A 20,036-nucleotide genomic window follows, 5' to 3' on the forward strand; every position below is an offset into this window, starting at 1 on the left:
ATAATTGATCTATTTCGTTTGGAAAAAACGTAAGTATATTTTTACTAAAGCTAAAAACCGCAATAAAAACTTTTCTTTCAATTTTCAAAAATTTACCAAAATTTCAAAAATCAAGTGCAGCATCTAAAATTTTAATTATGTGTGCGCTTTCGATTCAGCATGATTTCGTTCAAATCGAAGAAAGTCAGTTCGAAAGGTTCCTTTGCCAAAAAGTAAAGAAAGTTGCAAGAACTTTGCGGCATAAAATCAGCTCTTCGAGATTTTTTTCAATTTTTGAAAATTTGATTCGTCATCTCGTAGTCTCAATTTATCTGGTTTAATTTAAACCTCCCTCAAATTTCTATTTGGTTTTTTTTTTTTTAATAATTGATGTGGTTGATGCGCTACTTTGGCCAATTTTTAAACTGTCTCAAAGATTGAAAAAAATTACATTCCGCTGTTCAAAGCCTTGTTGTGAGAAGTGCAGGATATGAAGGCTATGCTCTCTCGATGACAACTGATGGGTTGTGTTGACCCCATTGTGAATTCTCTTTGGTCTGCCACAAATTCATGGGCCTCATTCGGGAATTCCTCCAGGACCACTTATAGGCATAGTTGTTCTCAGAACTCGATGAAAGAATAACCAGAAAACAAAAAAACTACGATTTTAATTAAATTATTTTACCAAACTGTTGAATAATTATACACTAAGTGCCACTTACACAGGCTAACATGAATACAAATAGGTATATAGATACCTATTACTAAAATAAGAACATAGATATGTCTATCTACCATTGCAGTACAAGAATTTGGAAACAATTTTTGGACTCTTTTATCATGGGTAAGTAAGAACTCAGAAACACACAAAAACAAATAAATCCAGAATTCAAATCTGCACACATTTGAATACTGTTTATTGAAATCTAACTACAATCATGTGATATGTGATAGGCTAGACCCGATTTTTGGTTATATTTCTTGCCGCATAGGGCGCATTCAAAACCAGGACCCTCCGCATGTAAACGTTCATGAACTGTCTTCTGATTTCGATATTTGAATAGCTGGTCGCACATTCGGCATTTGAAGGTTTTTTCCTTACTGTGGGAGTTTTGATGAGCAACAAGATTGCATTTCTGAGAAAAGCTGTTGCCACAGGTTTGGCAACGAAACGGTTTTCCACCAGAATGTATTCGCAGGTGGCGAACAAGAGAACGCTTAAGATTAAACATATTCCCGCAAATAGCGCACTCAAAACAAGCGACTTTCGTATGAGTATCTCGTTCGTGCATTAATTTACTGTAGTTGTGCTTGAATCGTGCGTCACAAAATCTGCATTTGTATGGTCTCTTTTCACTATGTTTTCGCTGATGTTTTGTCCATTGTGATTTGCAGGGAAACGATTTATCACAGATATTGCAACAGTATGGTGGTATATCGCCCATCAATACTTCTCGTACAAGCACCTGCAGAGAAAAACGATTGAATCAATTTTGTTGGTCGTTATGATTTCGCAATAAGTTACGAGCGCCGTTCTTTTGAACGATTGTGCAACTATATGAGAAAAAAAATATTCTGAGCTACCCTCAAAAAGTAAAATAACAGAAACTTGTACATTATTGCACATCTACCTATATGTACATACTTCTGCATTCTACACAGGTACTATACCTAAACAAGTTTTTTTAAAAGAATTTACAATAAAATTTCTTTCCCAAGATTCAGAAAATATCTTGTAAGAGGGTAAAATAACTTAAAGACATGATAGGGTGGTACCTATAATTGCTTGCGTGTTGTTTCCTAGAAATATCCCTTAGAGTATTTCTTCTAAATACTCACCAGAATACCTCTCAATGCTCGGCTAGGGCGTGAGTAGGAAAGGTTGCTTTTACACTCTTAACAGATGTTCACACTCACCATAAATAACAAGACATACAAGAAGAAATATATAATGAGTGTGATATTAACAACACTGTTACATGAGCTATCTAATTACATACGTAGATGTATTCGGATAGGTTAACATGACACTATACTTAAGACTAATCATTCACACATTGGTGTGGATTCATACACTCAACGGTGCGGGGGTGGCAATAAGGTACCTCTCTACGGAGATTCCAGATAATGTTCTATGACATATTCTAACCGTGATGGCGACGAGTAGATCACTAATCCTTCTCGCCTACTCACCTCGAACCTAATCTCAGTGCATCAATCCTTAATAATAACTAAACTAATTAAACTAACTGTATGATTAACACTAACACTTAACACTCGAGAGTAAAACTTATATACTAAATGACTGCATTAACCGATTAACTGTGAATAACATATCCGCGTGCACTCGGATATACATTACTGCCGTTCTGTACTCTCGTCGCTTGGCTTGTATGGCTAGCTGACGAGAATACGACGCAGTGTTGCCTTAGTGTGACGCAGTGTTACCATGTGGGTGCGCCCTGAACATACCACGTACGGCATAGTAGTATATCACAATCTACAACCGAAAAATTGTATTTTCCTACCTACCGATTTTATGGAAATGAAAGATGCAAAAAGGTATGCATAACTAATCTTATTATTATGTAAAGATGTAGGTACTAACCTTTTTTGGGACACTGTCCGAGGTTTCTATCGTAGTAGCTAAGCTACGAGTAGCAAGTTCTTTTTTCGTTCTCGCAGAGCAATTTATCCGGCCCCTATCACCATTTTTTCGACGTTTTGAGCACTCAGCTGAAGAAGAAACCTGCCCATTGCGCTAAAGTTTTAACATAGATAGGTAGGTACCTATGTAAATCTTATGCTAAACATGTAATCGGCTTAAAGCTAATTGAAACCATACCAGTTACTCTAACCTGGCACAAATTTAGCTCATCGTTGCAGTTTAGTTGTTGGGTTGTCACTCGCACTAGTTCTATCCGCAGTTTTTTCATAACGTGTGTCTTATCAAATTGTTCATTAGTTGAACTGGCAGCAGTATCATTCTTACGCCTGTGGAAAAAATCGAAAAGTTATAAATGTAAATAATTACAATGCTTTGATTTCCCATATAAAAATATACATATTTAAACACTGAGTAGAATTGGTTATATCTAGGTAAGTATCGCTTACAATTGACAGTTGATTTGAGAACTGACAGAAATACCACTGAAAATGTCATCGTCGCCGAGTATGTTTGAGGACACACCATCGGTCACTTTAGTCGGATCAGAGAAACAGTTCTGTAAGTCTGCTGAGGCAGGATCTAGAGTAAACAACGGTGTGAAAATTTTAAAAATAAAGAACCGATGACAGGAAATCCTATGAGTCAAGTTTTTCACACATTTTTTTGAAACAAAATCATTCTATTTAGGTACGCTAGAAAATAAACCTACTGTGCACTTACCCTTTTCATAACATTGTTGAGATTGCGCTTCTGCGTTACAAGGACCATTGTCATTCAATTTTTGTGGGGAGAGGGCGGTCGAATTGGAAAATTGATTATCATCATCAACATGTTCCACATACTTTTCTGAGAAATAAAAATACAAATTACAATATGGTGGGTATGTAGAAGTCTAACCTTGTTCCTTCTTTTGAGAAAATAAAGAGACCATTATTTTACAATTTTCTCCCATCCCTCCCGTTTTGAAAATCAATCAACAGGTGATCACCACACAACCCAAACTACCCTTCTTCGAAGTATTCCTAAGATCGTATCTCCGTATTACATGCACTATTATAATTCGAATTTTCTAAGGAAGAAACCGTCATAAAGTCGCGATCATCTTCCGTAACGTTACTGGAAGTTTCTGAGTGTGCAACCTAATTGTTTAAATACAAGGCAACATTGTGGATTCGTATGCGTGCCATTCATAATGAACAATTATTTGATACTAAGTAAAAATAAATAAAAATAATTAGGTGGGTAATTCTCAAAAAAAGGTAAGAATCGTGTACATGGCAAATTTCTCAAAGGTTTTGGGCTGATTTTTTTTTTGGTCCATTCAAGGATCATCCCCACACATTTCACATATGTGACCCGCTCTGACAAAACCGACCGTTTCGACAAAAAAAAGTGTCCAAAATAATGATGTTTAAAATGAGTTTTAAGGGTTGAAAGATCAGATTTTTGAGAAAAAAACATCTTTTGAAATTTTGTCGAAATGGTCGGTTTTGTCAGAGCGGGTCACATATGGTATTCAGATTTTTAGCCACTTCTTTCATTGGTGTACATTCGATTTTATACCCCAAATGTCCTTCGACTTGGCTGTCACACGCCATGTATTCGAAAATTAATGTTATAAAGTGTCACGAACTTCATATTTTTTGGGAAAAATTGACACATTCTCATTATCATAGAACACGAAGGTTCATTATTGTGCAAATTGCAATTGCAATAAGTCCATAGGGAGCTCACATTTCACATTTGAAAACTGTCACACACTTTTTGCGCAAATTTCAGAGCAACTTTCAATTATTTTTGGTAGCTTTCCAATCCAACATTTTTTTCTGGTGAGTGGCTGCACTGGTTCGCTGTTCTCATAGAAATGTTACCCCGCAATGTTATTTTCAAAACCTACGCAACGGCTTGTTCTGATCCTACTTATCTCTGAAAATTTGATATTTAGAAAAATCGGTGTCCTTCGGCTTGCCTTTTTATTTATTTATCCTGATGAACCCGCCAAAAACAATAATTGAGAAAGGGAAGTTATTCTACATGATAAGTAGGTACACATTACAGATTTATTACGTGATAAAAATCGAATAATGTCCAATAGGTAAGGCTAGAAACGAAAAAACGTTGAGATTGTCCTTCAGCTTGTCCAGCGCCTATTTGTACACTTCGACTTGGCCAAATTTCAGACAGCTGTACTTTTATCGCGCTAGTCGACATATTACACGATAATACAAGCAAAATTTGACATTTTCTCCCTCCCCACGCCTCACCCTCCACCTCTACATAAAAAATAACTCTAGATTCGAATTCTACGACCTCGAAAACATATCAATCGGCATATTACACATCGATGAGTGTCGAATCCTAATTATCACAGTTTTAGGGGGTCAGGGCCCACAGGGGGAATTGAATTGAGGCCAACACTAGAAAATGGGGATCTGGGACACCTATACAAATGATTCCCACTTGAAATTTTCCAAAAAAAAAAAATGATTTTTGTTTTTCAAAATTATGCACATCAAAATTGACCTTTTTTTGAGAATTACCCAGGTATTATTATGATAAGATCTGTTAGGTATACCTACCATTGCAATGGAATAATTTGGAAACCATTTTTTGACTCGTTTTGCAATTAGATGATATGTGAGTGGTTAGACTATGTTTCTGGCCATATTTCTTGCCGCATAAGGCGCATTCAAATCGAAGACCCTCCACATGTAAACGTTCATGCCTTGTCTTAGATTGATCGTATTTGAATAGCTTGTCGCATACGCGGCATTTGAATTTTTTTTCTTCACTATGCACATTTTGATGTCTAACAAGATCTATTTTCACACAAAAGCTTGTACCACAGGTTTGGCAACGAAACGGTTTTCCACCAGAATGTATTCGCAGGTGGGCAATCATATTATATTTATGATTAAACATTTTCCCGCAAATAGCGCACTCAAAACAAGCGACTTTCGTATGAGTATCTCGTTCGTGTTTTAATTTACTGCAGTTGTGCTTGAATCGTGCGTCACAAAATCTGCATTTGTATGTTCTCTTTTCACTATGTTTACGCTGATGTCTTGTCCAAAGAGATTTATAGGAAAATGATTTATCACAAATACTGCAACAGTATGGAGGCCAATCTTGCATCAATACTACTGGTACCTACAGGAAAAAAAACAATTAAAAAATGAAGATTCAAAGTCATGGGTATCATACAAGTATATTGTTATTAATACATATCAAGTATGAAAATGCATCAGTATATGTGACCTCACCTGACAAAATCGACCATTTCTACACAAAAAAGTGTCCAAAATAATGAGATCAGATTTTTGAAAAAAGAAACATTTTTTGAAATTTTGTCGAAATGGTCGATTTTGTTAGGCGGGGTCACAGGTACCTAGGTACTTACTTAATCGATGTGAATTGTGAAGTATATTTCATGATGGTGCTAAACTCAATACACACCATTACTTAGAGGTATATGTAGGTGTACTAACCTTTTTTGGAACACTGTCCGAGGTTTGTATCGTGGTAGCTAAGCTGGGAAGTTCTTTTTTCTTTTTCGCAGAGCTAGTAATGAGGACATCACCACCATTTTTCCGACATTTTGAGCACTCAGCCGAAGAGGCCTGCCCATTGTGCTAAAGTAATCAACATAAAAAATGTACTAAAATTTAACTGCCCTGAAGCTATGTACTTGAAATCATACCAGTTACTCTAACCTGGCACACATTCAGCTCATCATCATTGCAGTTTGGTTGTTGGGTTGTCACTATATTTTTCACTTGCTCAATTCGCAGTGTTTGCCTGTAATAATTCTTTAATTTTCAATACATAGGTATAAAAATAATCTGAATAGTATAAGTATGTGTATCGCTTACAATTGGCGGTTAAATTGAGGACTGACAGAAATACCGCTGACAACCTCGTCATCGTCAGGTACGTTCGGGATCACATAATCGGCCTCTTTAGTTGGATCAGAGAAACAGTTCTGTGAATTTTTTGAGGCAGGATCTAGAAAATAAATTCGTGAAAATTTTAAAAATTAAGTACTTACTTATAAATGAAATCCTACGAGTCTCTCTGCTCTTTTAAAAAAAAAATTAAAAACTTGTGTCAAAGGAGCATTTACATATTATATTATGACTCAGATATATTACTTATTGTTAGTTCGAGTAACACCCCATTATTCACTTAAAACTTTACTCAGTGGCATGACTATGAGATGTATTGTTTGGGGGGGGGGTGGCAAAAGGGTAACTTCAATTTCCTAAATTTATTCGACAGATTTTCCCACTTTTTTACCCCCAAACCACCCCTCTACAGTATTTTTCATGCCAATTAGCCAGATGTATGTAGTTCAAACAAATCTTACCGCTTTTGGAACAGGGAGTTTGAAACAAAAATGATGAATAATTTTAAATGTTCAAAAACTATGCTTTAATTACATATGAAGAGTGATATTCCAAAACTCGCTTTGTCCATTTTCACAACTTTTCAGGAGAGAAGAAAAACAGTTTCCCTTTAAACGGGTAAATTGGCTTTTTAGGCGAGTTTAGCACTTTATTTGGGTGGATTTATGATGTAGGAGTGTAGGTATACATTTCATCCACTAAATACTGCTGAAAAAAATTTCAATAAAAATGGAAAAAGCGCGTTTTGGAACATTATTTTTTTTTTAATTTTAGTGAATTGGCTATTTAGGTGAGTTTAAAACCTCATTTTGGTAGGTTGATGATGTAGGAATGTGAGTTAATACTTCATCTATCAGGTACCACTGAAAACTCAACTTTGATAAAAATGGACAAAGCGAGTTTTGGAATATCACTCTTCATATATACTAGTGATAAATAATAGATATTATCTATCAAGAGTCGTAATGAAGACCCTTGATAGAGGTGATTGCAACGTAGCTAACACTATGCTTACTGCAATTGGGATTAACACAGAGAGTAGTTTACGCAGTGGGTTCCTTATCACGTAATCAAATATAAAGCAAAGCTATCAACTTGACACTTACCCCGGCCAGGCGCGCGAATAAGAATCACTCCGCGATTATTCATCATAAAAAGAAGTACACAGACACAAATATGCTTGCACTGATAACTTGTATTAGGGTAATTCTCAAAAAAAGGCAAAAATCGTGTACATGGCAAATTTCTCAAAGGTTTCGGCATGAACTTTTTTTTTTGGTCCATTCAAGGATCATCCCCCACACATTTCACATATGGTAAGTATTTAGATTTTCAGCCACTCCTTTCATTGGTGTACATTCGATTTTATACCCCAAGTGTCCTTCGACTTGGCTGTCACACACCATGTAGGTATTCGAAAATGAATGTTTTAGAGTGTCATGAACTTCATCTTTTTTGGGAAAAATTGACACATTCTCATTATCATAATTCATAGAACACGAAGGTCCATTATTGTGCAAATTGCAATTCTGTACTCCAATGCAAAAAGGATGGAAGTCCATATGACCAGGCATAAAAAAAGGAGGTTAGTGTGTTTAATGCAGTTTGATACAGGGATTTTAAACTTTTCAGTTCAAAATTTAAAATGCATGTTTCTCAAAACTGAATTGAACACACTAACCTCCTTTTCTTATGCCCGGTCATATGTGAGGGCGCATATGGAAAGGGACCTAACGACAAAAAAAAAAAAAGTTCTCTGAAATTGTTGTAGGAACCCTTTACAGAGTTCCTACAACAATTTCAGAGAACTTTTTTTTTTTTTTTTTGGTCGTTAGGTCCCTTTCCGTATGCGCCCTCACATATGAACTTCCATCCTTTTTGCATTGGAGTACAGAATTGCAATAAGTCCATAGGAAGCTCACATTTCACATTTGAAAACTGTCGCACACTTTTTGCGCAAATTTCAGAACAACTTTCAATTATTTTTGGTAGCTTTCCAATCCAACATTTTTTTCTGGTAAGTGGCTGCACTGGTTCACTGTTCTCATAGAAATGTTACCCCGCAATGTTATTTTCAAAACCTACGCAACGGCTTGTTCTGATCCTACTTATCTCTGAAAATGTGAGATTTAGAAAAATCGATGTCCTTCGGCTTGCCTTTTTATTTATTTATCCTGATGAACCCGCCAAAAACGATAATTGAGAAAGGGAAGTTATTCTACATGATAAGTAGGTACACATTTATTACGTGTTAAAAATCAAATAATGTCCAGTAAGTAAGGCTATAAACGAAAAAACGTTGAAATTGTCCTTCAACTTAGCCAAATTTCAGACAGCTGTACTTTTATCGCGCTAGTCGACATAAGGTAAGTGCAGCTAATTACGCTACACTAAGGTTTGAGGTCATTTAGTGGGGTTAAAATGCATCTTTGGCAAAAATGTGAATGAACCACCTCAAAGGACACCTTACTGGCTACCTACCTATCACGAAAAAAAAAAAATTTACTACCCCTCCCCCAATACCACCCATCTCCTCTTGAAAATTATTCACAGAAGTGGCGTAATTATCAACACATGCAGGTATAATTACGCCACCACCCCAAAAAACTATTTAAAATCGAGAAAACATTAGTAAAAATCATTTGGAATTTTGTATCTTATTGTCTACCTTTCCCTAAAAAAAATTAAAAAAAAAACATTTTCCATTACCCCTCCCCCTTCCCACCTCTCCATTTCTGAAAATTATTCAGCAAAGTGGCATAATATCAACATATGCAGGTAATTCCGCCATTCTCCCCCACCACCCGAAAAATTATTTAAAATTATTGATAAAAACATCACTAGAAATTATTTCTTAGCAAGTTAGCATTTTGGACAAATATGTGAAAGTCCTGAAAGAGTTTTGTTAAAGTGGCATAATTTTCAACTTTGGTAAATTTGTATATTTTTCAACATTTCGATACATACTTTGAGAAATAACAAAAAACGGTCTATCCCATTGAAATCGGCATTAAATTTACTACAGGAAACATATCTTCAATGATTTTTTTGGCCCTTATTATAAATTACATCAATTTTCCAAACTGTGATTTTAACATGACTTTTTTTTTGGCATCAAATCTACAAAAAAGCGAGCCACAGATCAGAAAATTATCCGGTCCGGTGATATTTCTGGTTTTCCTACCTTGGCTTCAAGAGTGGCGTTATATTGACACACATGTCGGAACATTTTGCTCTAGAAGCGAGCAATCTCGTTCACTTGTTCGGAACGTAGTAATTTGCTTTAAAGAAGTTTATTTATTTATTATTTTTGAAATTTTCTTTTTTCAATGAACACTTTGAATTTTATTGAAGCGTTGAAAACTTATTCAATTTTTTTTCAAAAGTTTAAACCATAACCAGTCAACTTTTTCTGTTTTTGGCCGTTTTTTAAAATTTGAATTACCTACAATATGACGACATTTTTTCAGTTTCCATTTTCAATTTCATTTTCATCATTTTTTTTACAGTATTAATACTACAAATACGAAAACAAAAAAATTAAATTATGAATGAACAACGAACAAGCGTGTCAGTAAAAATTAAAAAAAAAAGGCAACGAGTGTTTAGAGGCACAAAATGCTTCTATTGTGGATTTAAAAAAAAAAAAAAAACGATCAAAAACAGAAAAGGTAGAAAGGTCGTCCCATTTTCTAAAAAAAAAAAAATCAAAAAAGTTTTCTAAATCTTTAAGAATACACTAAAGTAAATTTGAACTCTCAAGTGCTAAGTGTTCAATGAGAATAGAAAATAATTGTATGGAAAAAAATTAATAACAGAAGTTTAGTTCCTCTTACAATATACTTCAAAAATGAAAATAAGAAACCAACATGAACTTTCAGTTTTCATTTCCTTTTTTTATGCCTTTGGCCTTTCAGCGAAATGAAATTACCTAATAATTATGAACGATCATGTCAGTAAAAACAAAACAACAACAACAACAACAACGACGAGTATTCAGAAGCAGAAAATAATTTCATTGTAATAAAGTTTATAAAAGCTGAAAGTTTATACAAACATCGAGAATTTTTCGGCATCATTGCTCAAATGCTCAATGCTCAATGCTCAGTCATTCTGAGGTATGCGGTGATACGCGAGTAACGAAAAGAACTGAACTACGGACTGAATCACTTCCAAGATTCGGAGTTCGTTCGCCGATGTTCCAACATGTGTGTCAATATAACGCATCTCTGGCTTCAACAGTAAGCAGTGTTGTCAGTTTAAAACAGTACTGTATGTTTAAAACAGTGTTTTAAACGTCGAGAAAAAAACAGACAGTGTTTAAAACAAAATTCTGTTTAAAATGTTTTTTTTTTTTGTTTTAAACAAGTTTTTTTTTCATCTCCAATTTCCTTAAAAAAACATGTTTTTTTTCAATTTTTCGTTGAAAAAGTAGTGAAATTGAAGAAACTGAATTTTTAGATTTGCATTCTTCTTCCTATACTTTTTTTCAAAGGCAAATTTTGTGTTTTGATACAATTTTTCAATATTTCTTGAACCTTATAGCTATTTTATGACGTCACATCTTAAAAGTTGACGACTGGATAACGTATAATTAGGGGAGAGCTGCCTAAGATGGCATAGTGTCTAAGATGGCATAGTGAAGATAACTCAAAAACTACAAACTGAAAAAAAAAAGTTTTTCATGTAGACTGTTGGTAACACTGTGAACATTGAATCCCGGTATGTGACAAATTTTTTAATGGTGAAAGTAGGAAAAAAAACGACAAACAATATTTTGGGGGTTGTGATTTTTACATTGCTGCTACTTTGGAATGAGATATTGGTTTGAAAAATATTTTGTTGGAAAAAAGTGGTTGCGAATACAAAAAGTATAAGAAAAAAGGTAAGTAATGAGCTAATAGTTATAATGATTGCATCACCTTAAGGTAAAGTACTAGTTGCGGATCCCCTACCCAGTTATACGAGTAGATCTTTGTTTTGTGTCGTTCCAAATTGTGAATAATGAAAATACAAAGTGATATCTTTTTCTGTAACATCCATACAGCACAAAAACAACAAGTTCAACAAAAAAAAGTTTCTTGGGTGCGGAAAAAATAATAATTGATAATTGTGTGAAAAATTTTGGGTAAAAATTTTGATGTGTAATTTCAAAAATTAAAAAAAAAATATAACATGACATTGTGCTATTTTTTTTTTGAAAAAGTAATTCAATGGGAAGTGAGCAGTGCCTTGTTTGAAAATTTTGATGTTTCAAGAGTGGAGAATGTGAGTGAGCAATTTGATAGGCATTTGTTCCAACACAATCAAATTCATGAATAATTCACCAAATTTATGTCAATGCATATCAAACCCAAACTATAACTTATCATTTGATGATGTGCAATGATAATCATTCGCATTTGATTGAAATTTCGTGAATTTATTTTTGACCTGCAAGCGGGCCTAAAATTTTTGATCCGCAATTGGGCCCTTAAATTTTCGATTTGCAAGTGGTACTCATTGTTTTTATTGAATTTTTTGCTACTCTCTATAATTCCGAATAAAATACAATAGAAGAATATAAAAATTGGTGAAGCTAAACGTAACTTTGGACAAATATAACCTTGAGTTTGAAAAATTTCAAAAAAATTGCTATCAAAATGCATCCTCAATTTATAAGGGCCCGCTTGTGGATCGGTAATTTTTGATCCACAATTGGGACTTTTTGGGTCTTGGATTTTTCCCCTGCAACTTTTTATCCGTGAAACATTGAAATTTTTCCCAGTGATAGGTTGTTATGGAAGCTACCTTCTATCCATGTATGAGTACAATTTTACAATTGGGTGAAAAAACCGCAAACCGGGCCACTGGCCCGGTTGTGGTTATTTTAGAGGGTTGCAAAAACAGCCCCCCAGACTTCAGTTTCAAGTGAAAAAAATTTTTTTCGAATATTTTGTGTAGAAAGGTTCCCTTTACAAGCACAGATGATAACATTTGAAAAATGTTAAAATTTACACCCTACAGAATTTTTTAAAAAAGGTGATCCAAAACTGGTACTTTACCTTATATGCTTCTAATAGATTGCATAGCATTTTTTGCCCAAGATGGCACCCACCAATAACATTGTATTTTCATAAAAATGTTCAAATTAGTTTTTTCTTCATTTTTTAAATATTTTTATTGGTATTTCAGCTTTTGTACTTGAATTTTGTAATAAAAGCCACTTTTAATCGATTTTTTCTTCATTTTTGAAATATTTTCATAGGTATTAAAACTTTTGCAATAAAACCACTTTCCTTCGAGTTTTTCTTCATTTTTGAATCATTCTCATTCTCATACACATATTTCAGCTTTTGTACTTGAATTTCGTTATAAAAACAGCTTTAAATCGACTTTTTCTTCTTTTTTGAAAACTGTGTCCAAGATGGTACATTTGGAACTTTTTTAAAAAATGCAAATTACAGGTAGGTACAGTAAAACCTCAATAAGTGCAACCTCGATAACTGCAAATTCGCGTTAAGTGCAACAAAAATGTAATCCCCGGTCCCTACAGTCAATTTACCATGTAAATTCACCTTCATAAGTGCAAATAGTAACCTCGATAAGTGCAACAATTTTTTGGCAGTAGAAAGCACTTTCACCTCTATAAATGCACGTTGCTGTATGTTTCACCTCTATAAGTGCAAAATTAGGTACCTCTATAATAAAAATTGTAGGCGAATTTAACCTCTATAAGTGCAAGTTGCTCTACGTTTTGCCTCTATAAGTGCAAATAAACTACCTATACAATAGAAATTGTAGGTGAATCTAAGTTCTATAAGTGCAAGTTGCTGTACATTTCACCTCTATATGTGCAAAATTACATAGGCAATGGAAATTGCAGGAGAATTAAACCTTTGTGAATTGTTTACCTCGATAAGTGCACATTGTGGGAAAATAACCATTGCTAAGTGCAAACCTTTTTAAGTGAAAAACTCGATAAGTGCAATAATTTTTCCTGTCCCTTGAGTTTGCACTTATTGAGGTTTTACTGTACTAAAAATGAGTAAAATTTTAAAACCAGGGGGAATTTGTAGCCAAATGTTTAAAGTTTCAGATGGTGTATTCATTTTTTCGGATAATTCATTATAGCGCCCTCCAGATCGCAAAATGTGCGAAGTATGCCATCTTAGGCGGCTCTGCCCTAGGTATTTGAAAAACTGAATCCAAAACAAATAAATTTGTGTTAAAAACGTGTTTAAAACCATTTTAAACATGTTTAAAACACGTTTAAAACACATGAGGATCCAGCTGTTTAAAACCCTGTTTTAAACAAAAAAAACGTTTTAAACAAAAAAAAACCGTTTGTTTTGTCTTTTTTTTTCAAAACTGACAGTAAGTAGTACAATCACCTAAAAATCGTCACACAGCGCTATCTAGTGCATCTACACGTTTACCATGAGAACTGAGGTAGTGGCATAATTGCCAACGTGGCGTAATTAGCTGCACTGACCTTATTACACGATAATACAAGCAAAATTTGACATTTTCTCCCTCCCCACGCCTCACCTGTACCACTACCAAAAAAATTAGTCCAGATTCGAATTCTACGACCTCGAAAACATAACAATTGACATATTACACATCGATGACGGTCAAATCCTAATTAAGTATCACCGTTTTAGGGTTGTCAGGGCCCACAACGGGGATTGAATTGGGGCCAACACTGGAAAAGGGGATCTGGGACACCTATACAAATGATTCCCACTTGAAAATTTCCAAAAAAATTATTTCTGTTTTTCAAAATTATGCACATCAAAATTGACCTTTTTTTTGAGAATTACCCAGGTATTACTATAATAAGATCTTTTAGGTATGTCTACCTACCATTGCAACGGGATAATTTGGAAACCATTTTTTGACTCGTTTTGCAATTAGATGATATTATGTGATTGGTTAGACCATGTTTCTGGGTATATTTCTTTCCGCAGAAGGCGCATTCAAAACGAGGGTCCTCCACATGTAAACGTTCATGCATTGTCTTAGAGCGTTGGTGTTTGAATCGCTTGTGGCATACGCGGCATTTGAATTTTTTTTCTTCACTATGCACATTTTGATGTCTAACAAGATCTGATTTCGTACAAAAGCTTGTACCACAGGTTTGGCAACGAAACGGTTTTTCCCCAGAATGTATTCGACGGTGGGGAATAAGAGAACATTTATGATTAAACCTTTTCCCGCAAATAGCGCACTCAAAACCAGCGACTTTCATATGAGTATTTCGTTCGTGCTGCAATTTACCGCTGTTGTGCTTGAATCGTGCGTCACAAAATCTGCATTTGTATGGTCTCCTTTCACTATGTTTACGCTGATGTATTGTCCAAAGAGATTTATAGGAAAATGATTTATCACAAATACTGCAAGAGTATGGAGGCCAATCTTGCTTCAATACTACTGGTACCTACAGGAAAAAATAATTAAAAAATGAAGATTCAAAGTCATGGGTATCATATATTGTTATTAATACATATCAAGTATGAAAATGCATCAGTATATGTGACCTCGCCTGATAAAATCGACCATTTCGACAAAAAAAAGTATCCAAAATAATGACGTTCAAAATGAATCTTAAGGATTGAAAGATCAGATTTTTGAAAAAAAAAAAAAATATATATTTTGAAATTTTGTCGAAATGGTCGCTTTTGTCAGGCGGGGGCGGGTTCACATATATGTATAGGTACCTAGGTATTTACTTAATTGATGTGAATTGTGAAGTATATTTCATGATGGTGCTAAACTCAATACACACCATTACTTAGAGGTATATGTAGGTGTACTAACCTTTTTTGGAACACTGTCCGAGGTTTGTATCGTGGTAGATAAGCTAGGAAGTTCTTTTTTCTTTTTCGCAGAGCTAGTAATGAGGACATCACCACCATTTTTTCGACATTTTGAGCACTCAGCCGAAGAGGCCTGCCCATTGTGCTAAAGTAATCAACATAAAAAATGTACTAAAATTTAACTGCCCTGAAGCTATGTACTTGAAATCATACCATATACTCTAACCTGGCACACATTCAGCTCATCATCATTGCAGTTTGGTTGTTGGGTTGTCACTATATTTTTCACTTGCTCAATTCGCAGTCTTTGCCTGTAATAATTCTTTAATTTTCAATACATAGGTATAAAAATAATCTGAGTAGTATATGTGTGTGCATCGCTTACAATTGGTGGTTTAATTGAGGACTGGCAGAAATACCACTGACAACCTCGTCATCGTCAGGTACGTTCGAGAACACATAATCGGCCTCTTTCTTCGGATCAGAGAAACAGTTCTGTGAATCTTTTGAGGCAGGATCTAGAAAACAAATTCGTGAAAATTTTAAAAATGAAGTACTTACTTATAATGAAATCCTACGAGTCTCACGTCTCTCTGCTCTTTTTAGAAAAAATTAAAAACTTGTGGCTAAGGAGCGTTTACATATTATGACTAAGATGTATTACTTAGTTCAAGTAACACCTCATTATTCACTTAAACTTTACTCAGAGGCATGACGATGAGATGTATCGTGGAGAAGGGGGCAGACAAGTGACTGAAATTTTCCTAAATTTGTTCGACAGATTTTCCCACTTTTTACCCCAAAACCACCCCTCTACAGTATTTTTTATGCCAATAAGCCAGATGTACGTAGTTCGAACAAATCTTACAGATTTTGGAACAGGGAGTTCGAAACAAAAATAATGAATAATTTTAAATGTTCAAAAACGATGCTTTTACATATACCTACTAGACAAAAAATTTGAATTGTTCCATTACAAGGTTGCGGTAGTTTACTTGAATCGAAAACTCAGAATTAGACATTTTTTGTTTTCATTTTTTTGGCTTTTGAAAGTCAAATTCAAAAATAGAATTAGAACAGAACATCTTCGATTTTTCCGGAGTGAAGCGAGAGCGAAAGCTTCAGCTATTTTACAATTTGAGAAGTGGGTACAAAAAATCATTTGCAATAATGTAATCATTTTCAACGCCAAAATTTTGTGTTTTTTGGTATTTTTAAGTGATACATTTTCTTCTTTTTTCGTCATTTTGTCCTTTTTCGCACCTGTATCAACCCTGTCGGTATTAATTTGGTTAGAAAATAGGTATCCACTAACCTCCTTCAGAATATTGTTCAGGTTCTGCATTCACATCATGACTGCCACTCGACTTTTTTTGCGTAAAGATACTTAAATTTGTGTTACGAGCATTTTCAGCATTATCATGAGCAGTTTCTACGAGCGCAACTGAAAAAAAAAACAGTTACTGGCATGAGACCAAAGTATAGTTTTCCCATTATTTTTTACATTAGTATCTACAAATAGGTATGTAAGAGAATGTATAATTTTCACTTTAAAAAATAAAAAGATTATGAAATTAGGTAGGGTACCAACCTTCATCAAAAAATTTTTCAAGTTGTTCCTCCGGATTATGCAGACCGTCGCTCGATATTTCTAGAGGAAGCATGGACGACTTTCCGGTGATATAATCTTTAGTGACCTCTTCAATAAATTCAACGAGCGCAACTGCAAAACAAACGAATTTATGAGCTCAAAGTTGTTTCTTCTCAGGAAGAAAAAAACCTTAGTTTCTTTTTCTTTCGAGTAGAGCATTATTTTTCAAATTTTCGAATCAGGTAGTATAGCTATAGCTTCTATATGAAAATAATGGAAAACTACATTACGTCATCTCTCCTTACCTTAAAACTGGTTCTGTCTTAGGTAGATATTGCTTTTTGAAACTAAGACAATTACTAAATTATAATTTAGGTACCTTGTGCTGAGTATCTAGTACAACCTTCCTCAGAAAATTGTTTAAGTGGTTCCTCCGAAGTATGGAGGCCGTCGCTCGATATTTCTATGGTAGCCATACTCAAATCTGTATAATAATCATCTTCGGCAACCTTTTCGACGGATTCTACGAGCGCAACTGAAAAAAAGAATTAGGAACACTCGAGTATGAGGGTGATCTCAAACGGCCAGCGCCACTGCAGCCAAAAAGTCACAAACCCCCTTGGTTTTTTTTTGGGGGGGGGTTCTAAGCAGAAAATAACGAGACCTTGAAGGCCGCCACACCACATGTTGTTGCGCAGAGAGAATCGTTATAGTCCGGCATATGACAATAGGAGTATATGGTCTGCCTTTATCCCTATACAATTCGCAACACCTCATTCAAACACGTAATTTTGGCTGCATAACCGTTTGTTTGCAAGGCAAAATGCGAGTGATCTAATTCATGACCAAAACGGCGCTTAACTTTTGGGCCACCCACATTGCACAGTACACACGTACGACGTGTCGCGAAAGCTGAATTCTGCATTTTGCTCATTGTCTATGTAGAATCAAATACATAAATATTCTATGATATAATTTCATAAGACAAAGTTATTTCGTCCCACCAAACTTAGGAGAACATAGTCGAATTTGTTATACAAGATTAGTAACTTCTGTAACATTTCCGGCAATTTCTGTGCTTGCAGTAGCAACTGAAATTTTAAAAAAAATTACCTTCTTCTCACCAATTTTTTTTTTGTGGGTACAAAATCGCCACCTATCTGTACTAAGTGTATAAATGAGTACCTATACTAACCATTTTCAGAGTGTTGCTCAGATAGTCGTGTATTTGTATTACAAGGGTCATCGTTCGACTTTTCTAATAATAAGCTATTAGTCAAACTGTGGTGCAGGTGAGCACTTTCAACACCATTTTCAGCAGTCTCTACAAAGGCAACTGAAACACATGAAATACAGTACGTTAGTCCACACCTGTTTCACTTCATAGATGAATGGTTCAAGACAATAGCTCTATCTCGTCTTTAATGAATTGTGCTGGAGTGCGCCCTCTCTCCCTCTCAACCTCGATCAACTACTGTATGTAAAAATATGGTTGCAATACGTAAAATTTTAAAACATTATAACAGAAAACTGGGCACGTTAGGTAGTTATGTAGGTACCCTGTAGTCTGAATGTTCTTAAATGTATAAATAGGTATTCCTCATAAATTAATTTATGAAATTTATACTTCGTTAGGATACCAAAGTACCTACTAATAATATTTCACCTTATTTTGAAAACCATTCATTTTTTATTGTTTTTTAACGTGCTTCTTTTATGTACCTATGTAATAATAAATCCCTATACTAACCTTTTTCGTAATTTTTTTCAGGTAGTGCCTCCGTATTACTAAAGCTGTCCTCCGATTTTTCTGAAGAATAAATGGTAAGTGCTCGGTCACCAGTATATTCTTCTACGTTTCTGTCTATTTCTGCTGGTACAACTGAAAAAAAAATGAATAATGTAATCCCAAAGTTGATTCATCTTGTGAAAAAATATCTAGTTCCAGACGAACCTGCTAATTCGCCCTAAAATTAGCAAACAAGCGAGAGAATTCAAAATTATAATCCTTCAATATTTGTACCCACCGCGAACTATTTTAACAGAAAATATACTTGGAGAATTTTCACATCACTGGAGGACTGAGTAATTGAACGAATAAACTTATCTAATCATGAAAAGTACTAGAAGAATCATAAGGTAGGTACTAACCAACGCATTTCTCATCTGGTCGCTCGATTTTTTTTTCCAATTCGGCTACAGTATTTTCGAGAAGTGAACATCGGGTTCTTAATCTGAGAATTTCAGATCGAAAACATTTTGTTCGCTGTCGACTCTGTTTAACTTTGAGTTTTCTCTTCAACGCCAATTTTTTTGCTTTAGAAGGAACGTCGCTGACATAATTATTTGTTTCATCTACGCATTTTGCAGATCGGCGTAGCTCTTCTGTTTCGCATTCAGCTTCACTATTCTCACTATGAAAAATATGTGCAGTTGCAAACGCATTATCGGAATAAAATATCTATTGAACAACAATTATCTAGTTTTTTAAATCAGGTTCACATACCTTTTAAGACCAAATGGTGATGGACCAGCATTATCTCTGAACTTTCTCAAGATATGATTTGTAAACTGATTTGAGGGAGAACAGCCGATGCCATGCTCTCGTCTCGCGGATTTCTCTTTCAATGCACTGAGGTGTCTATTTAGTAAATTCATATTGATGAAACATGATACCTTCGATAGAATTACACATCGAGTCAACGGTTCTAATTCGTTTCAAATCAACGTCATCCGAACAAGCATTTTTCACTACTGAATGAATTCCAGCGAATGCACGTGATCTTTTACACAACTTCTCGTTCAATAAATTGCTCATAGTTAACATCTGTACATCACCTGTGGAGCTCGCATCGTTCTACAAATCATAACATCACATGGCAATAGGTATATGGTGCTGTGAAGAAAGCACATGTGCCTGTAGTTACCGATATCGTCTGGCGCAACGTTGGCGGAGGAACATTTAGAAAATAGGCATCACCGCAAAACCAACAAAAGTATCAATGTACATACTTCATTGGTCTTTACTTCCTCCCTCCTGGAGATATGTCAGAGTGTTTCAAAAACCTAACTGAGCGGAATAAATTAGTACC

At 34.9% G+C, this 20,036-nt stretch overlaps 1 protein-coding gene across 2 annotated transcripts; it reads right to left on the reverse strand.

The window, feature by feature from the left end:
* Positions 1-676: 676 nt before the first annotated feature.
* On the reverse strand, positions 677-19,764 carry LOC135844380 (zinc finger protein 91-like). 2 transcript variants are annotated; one of them, XM_065362545.1, is made up of 11 exons: positions 15,355-15,545; positions 14,401-14,974; positions 6,520-6,652; positions 6,361-6,445; positions 6,136-6,279; positions 5,227-5,797; positions 3,368-3,493; positions 3,094-3,226; positions 2,838-2,973; positions 2,588-2,740; positions 677-1,445 (listed from the first exon to the last, which is right to left on the reverse strand). In XM_065362545.1, the coding sequence occupies exons 2-11, from the start codon at positions 14,783-14,785 to the stop codon at positions 906-908; spliced, it is 2,406 nt and encodes an 801-aa protein (XP_065218617.1). In that variant the 5' UTR covers positions 14,786-14,974; positions 15,355-15,545; the 3' UTR covers positions 677-905. The 2 variants fall into 2 exon arrangements, with proteins under 2 accessions (XP_065218617.1, XP_065218619.1); XM_065362547.1 differs by lacking the exons at positions 677-1,445; positions 2,588-2,740; positions 2,838-2,973; ... (4 more) ...; positions 6,361-6,445; positions 6,520-6,652 and adding exons at positions 15,739-15,871; positions 16,669-16,797; positions 16,945-17,076; ... (3 more) ...; positions 19,096-19,358; positions 19,451-19,764 and having other exon boundaries at positions 14,782-14,974; positions 15,355-15,664.
* Between the last annotated feature and the right edge of the window lie 272 nt (positions 19,765-20,036).

Source organism: Planococcus citri, chromosome 4, assembly GCF_950023065.1.
Source record: "Planococcus citri chromosome 4, ihPlaCitr1.1, whole genome shotgun sequence".
In the NCBI taxonomy this organism is placed as follows: Eukaryota; Metazoa; Arthropoda; class Insecta; order Hemiptera; family Pseudococcidae; genus Planococcus; species Planococcus citri.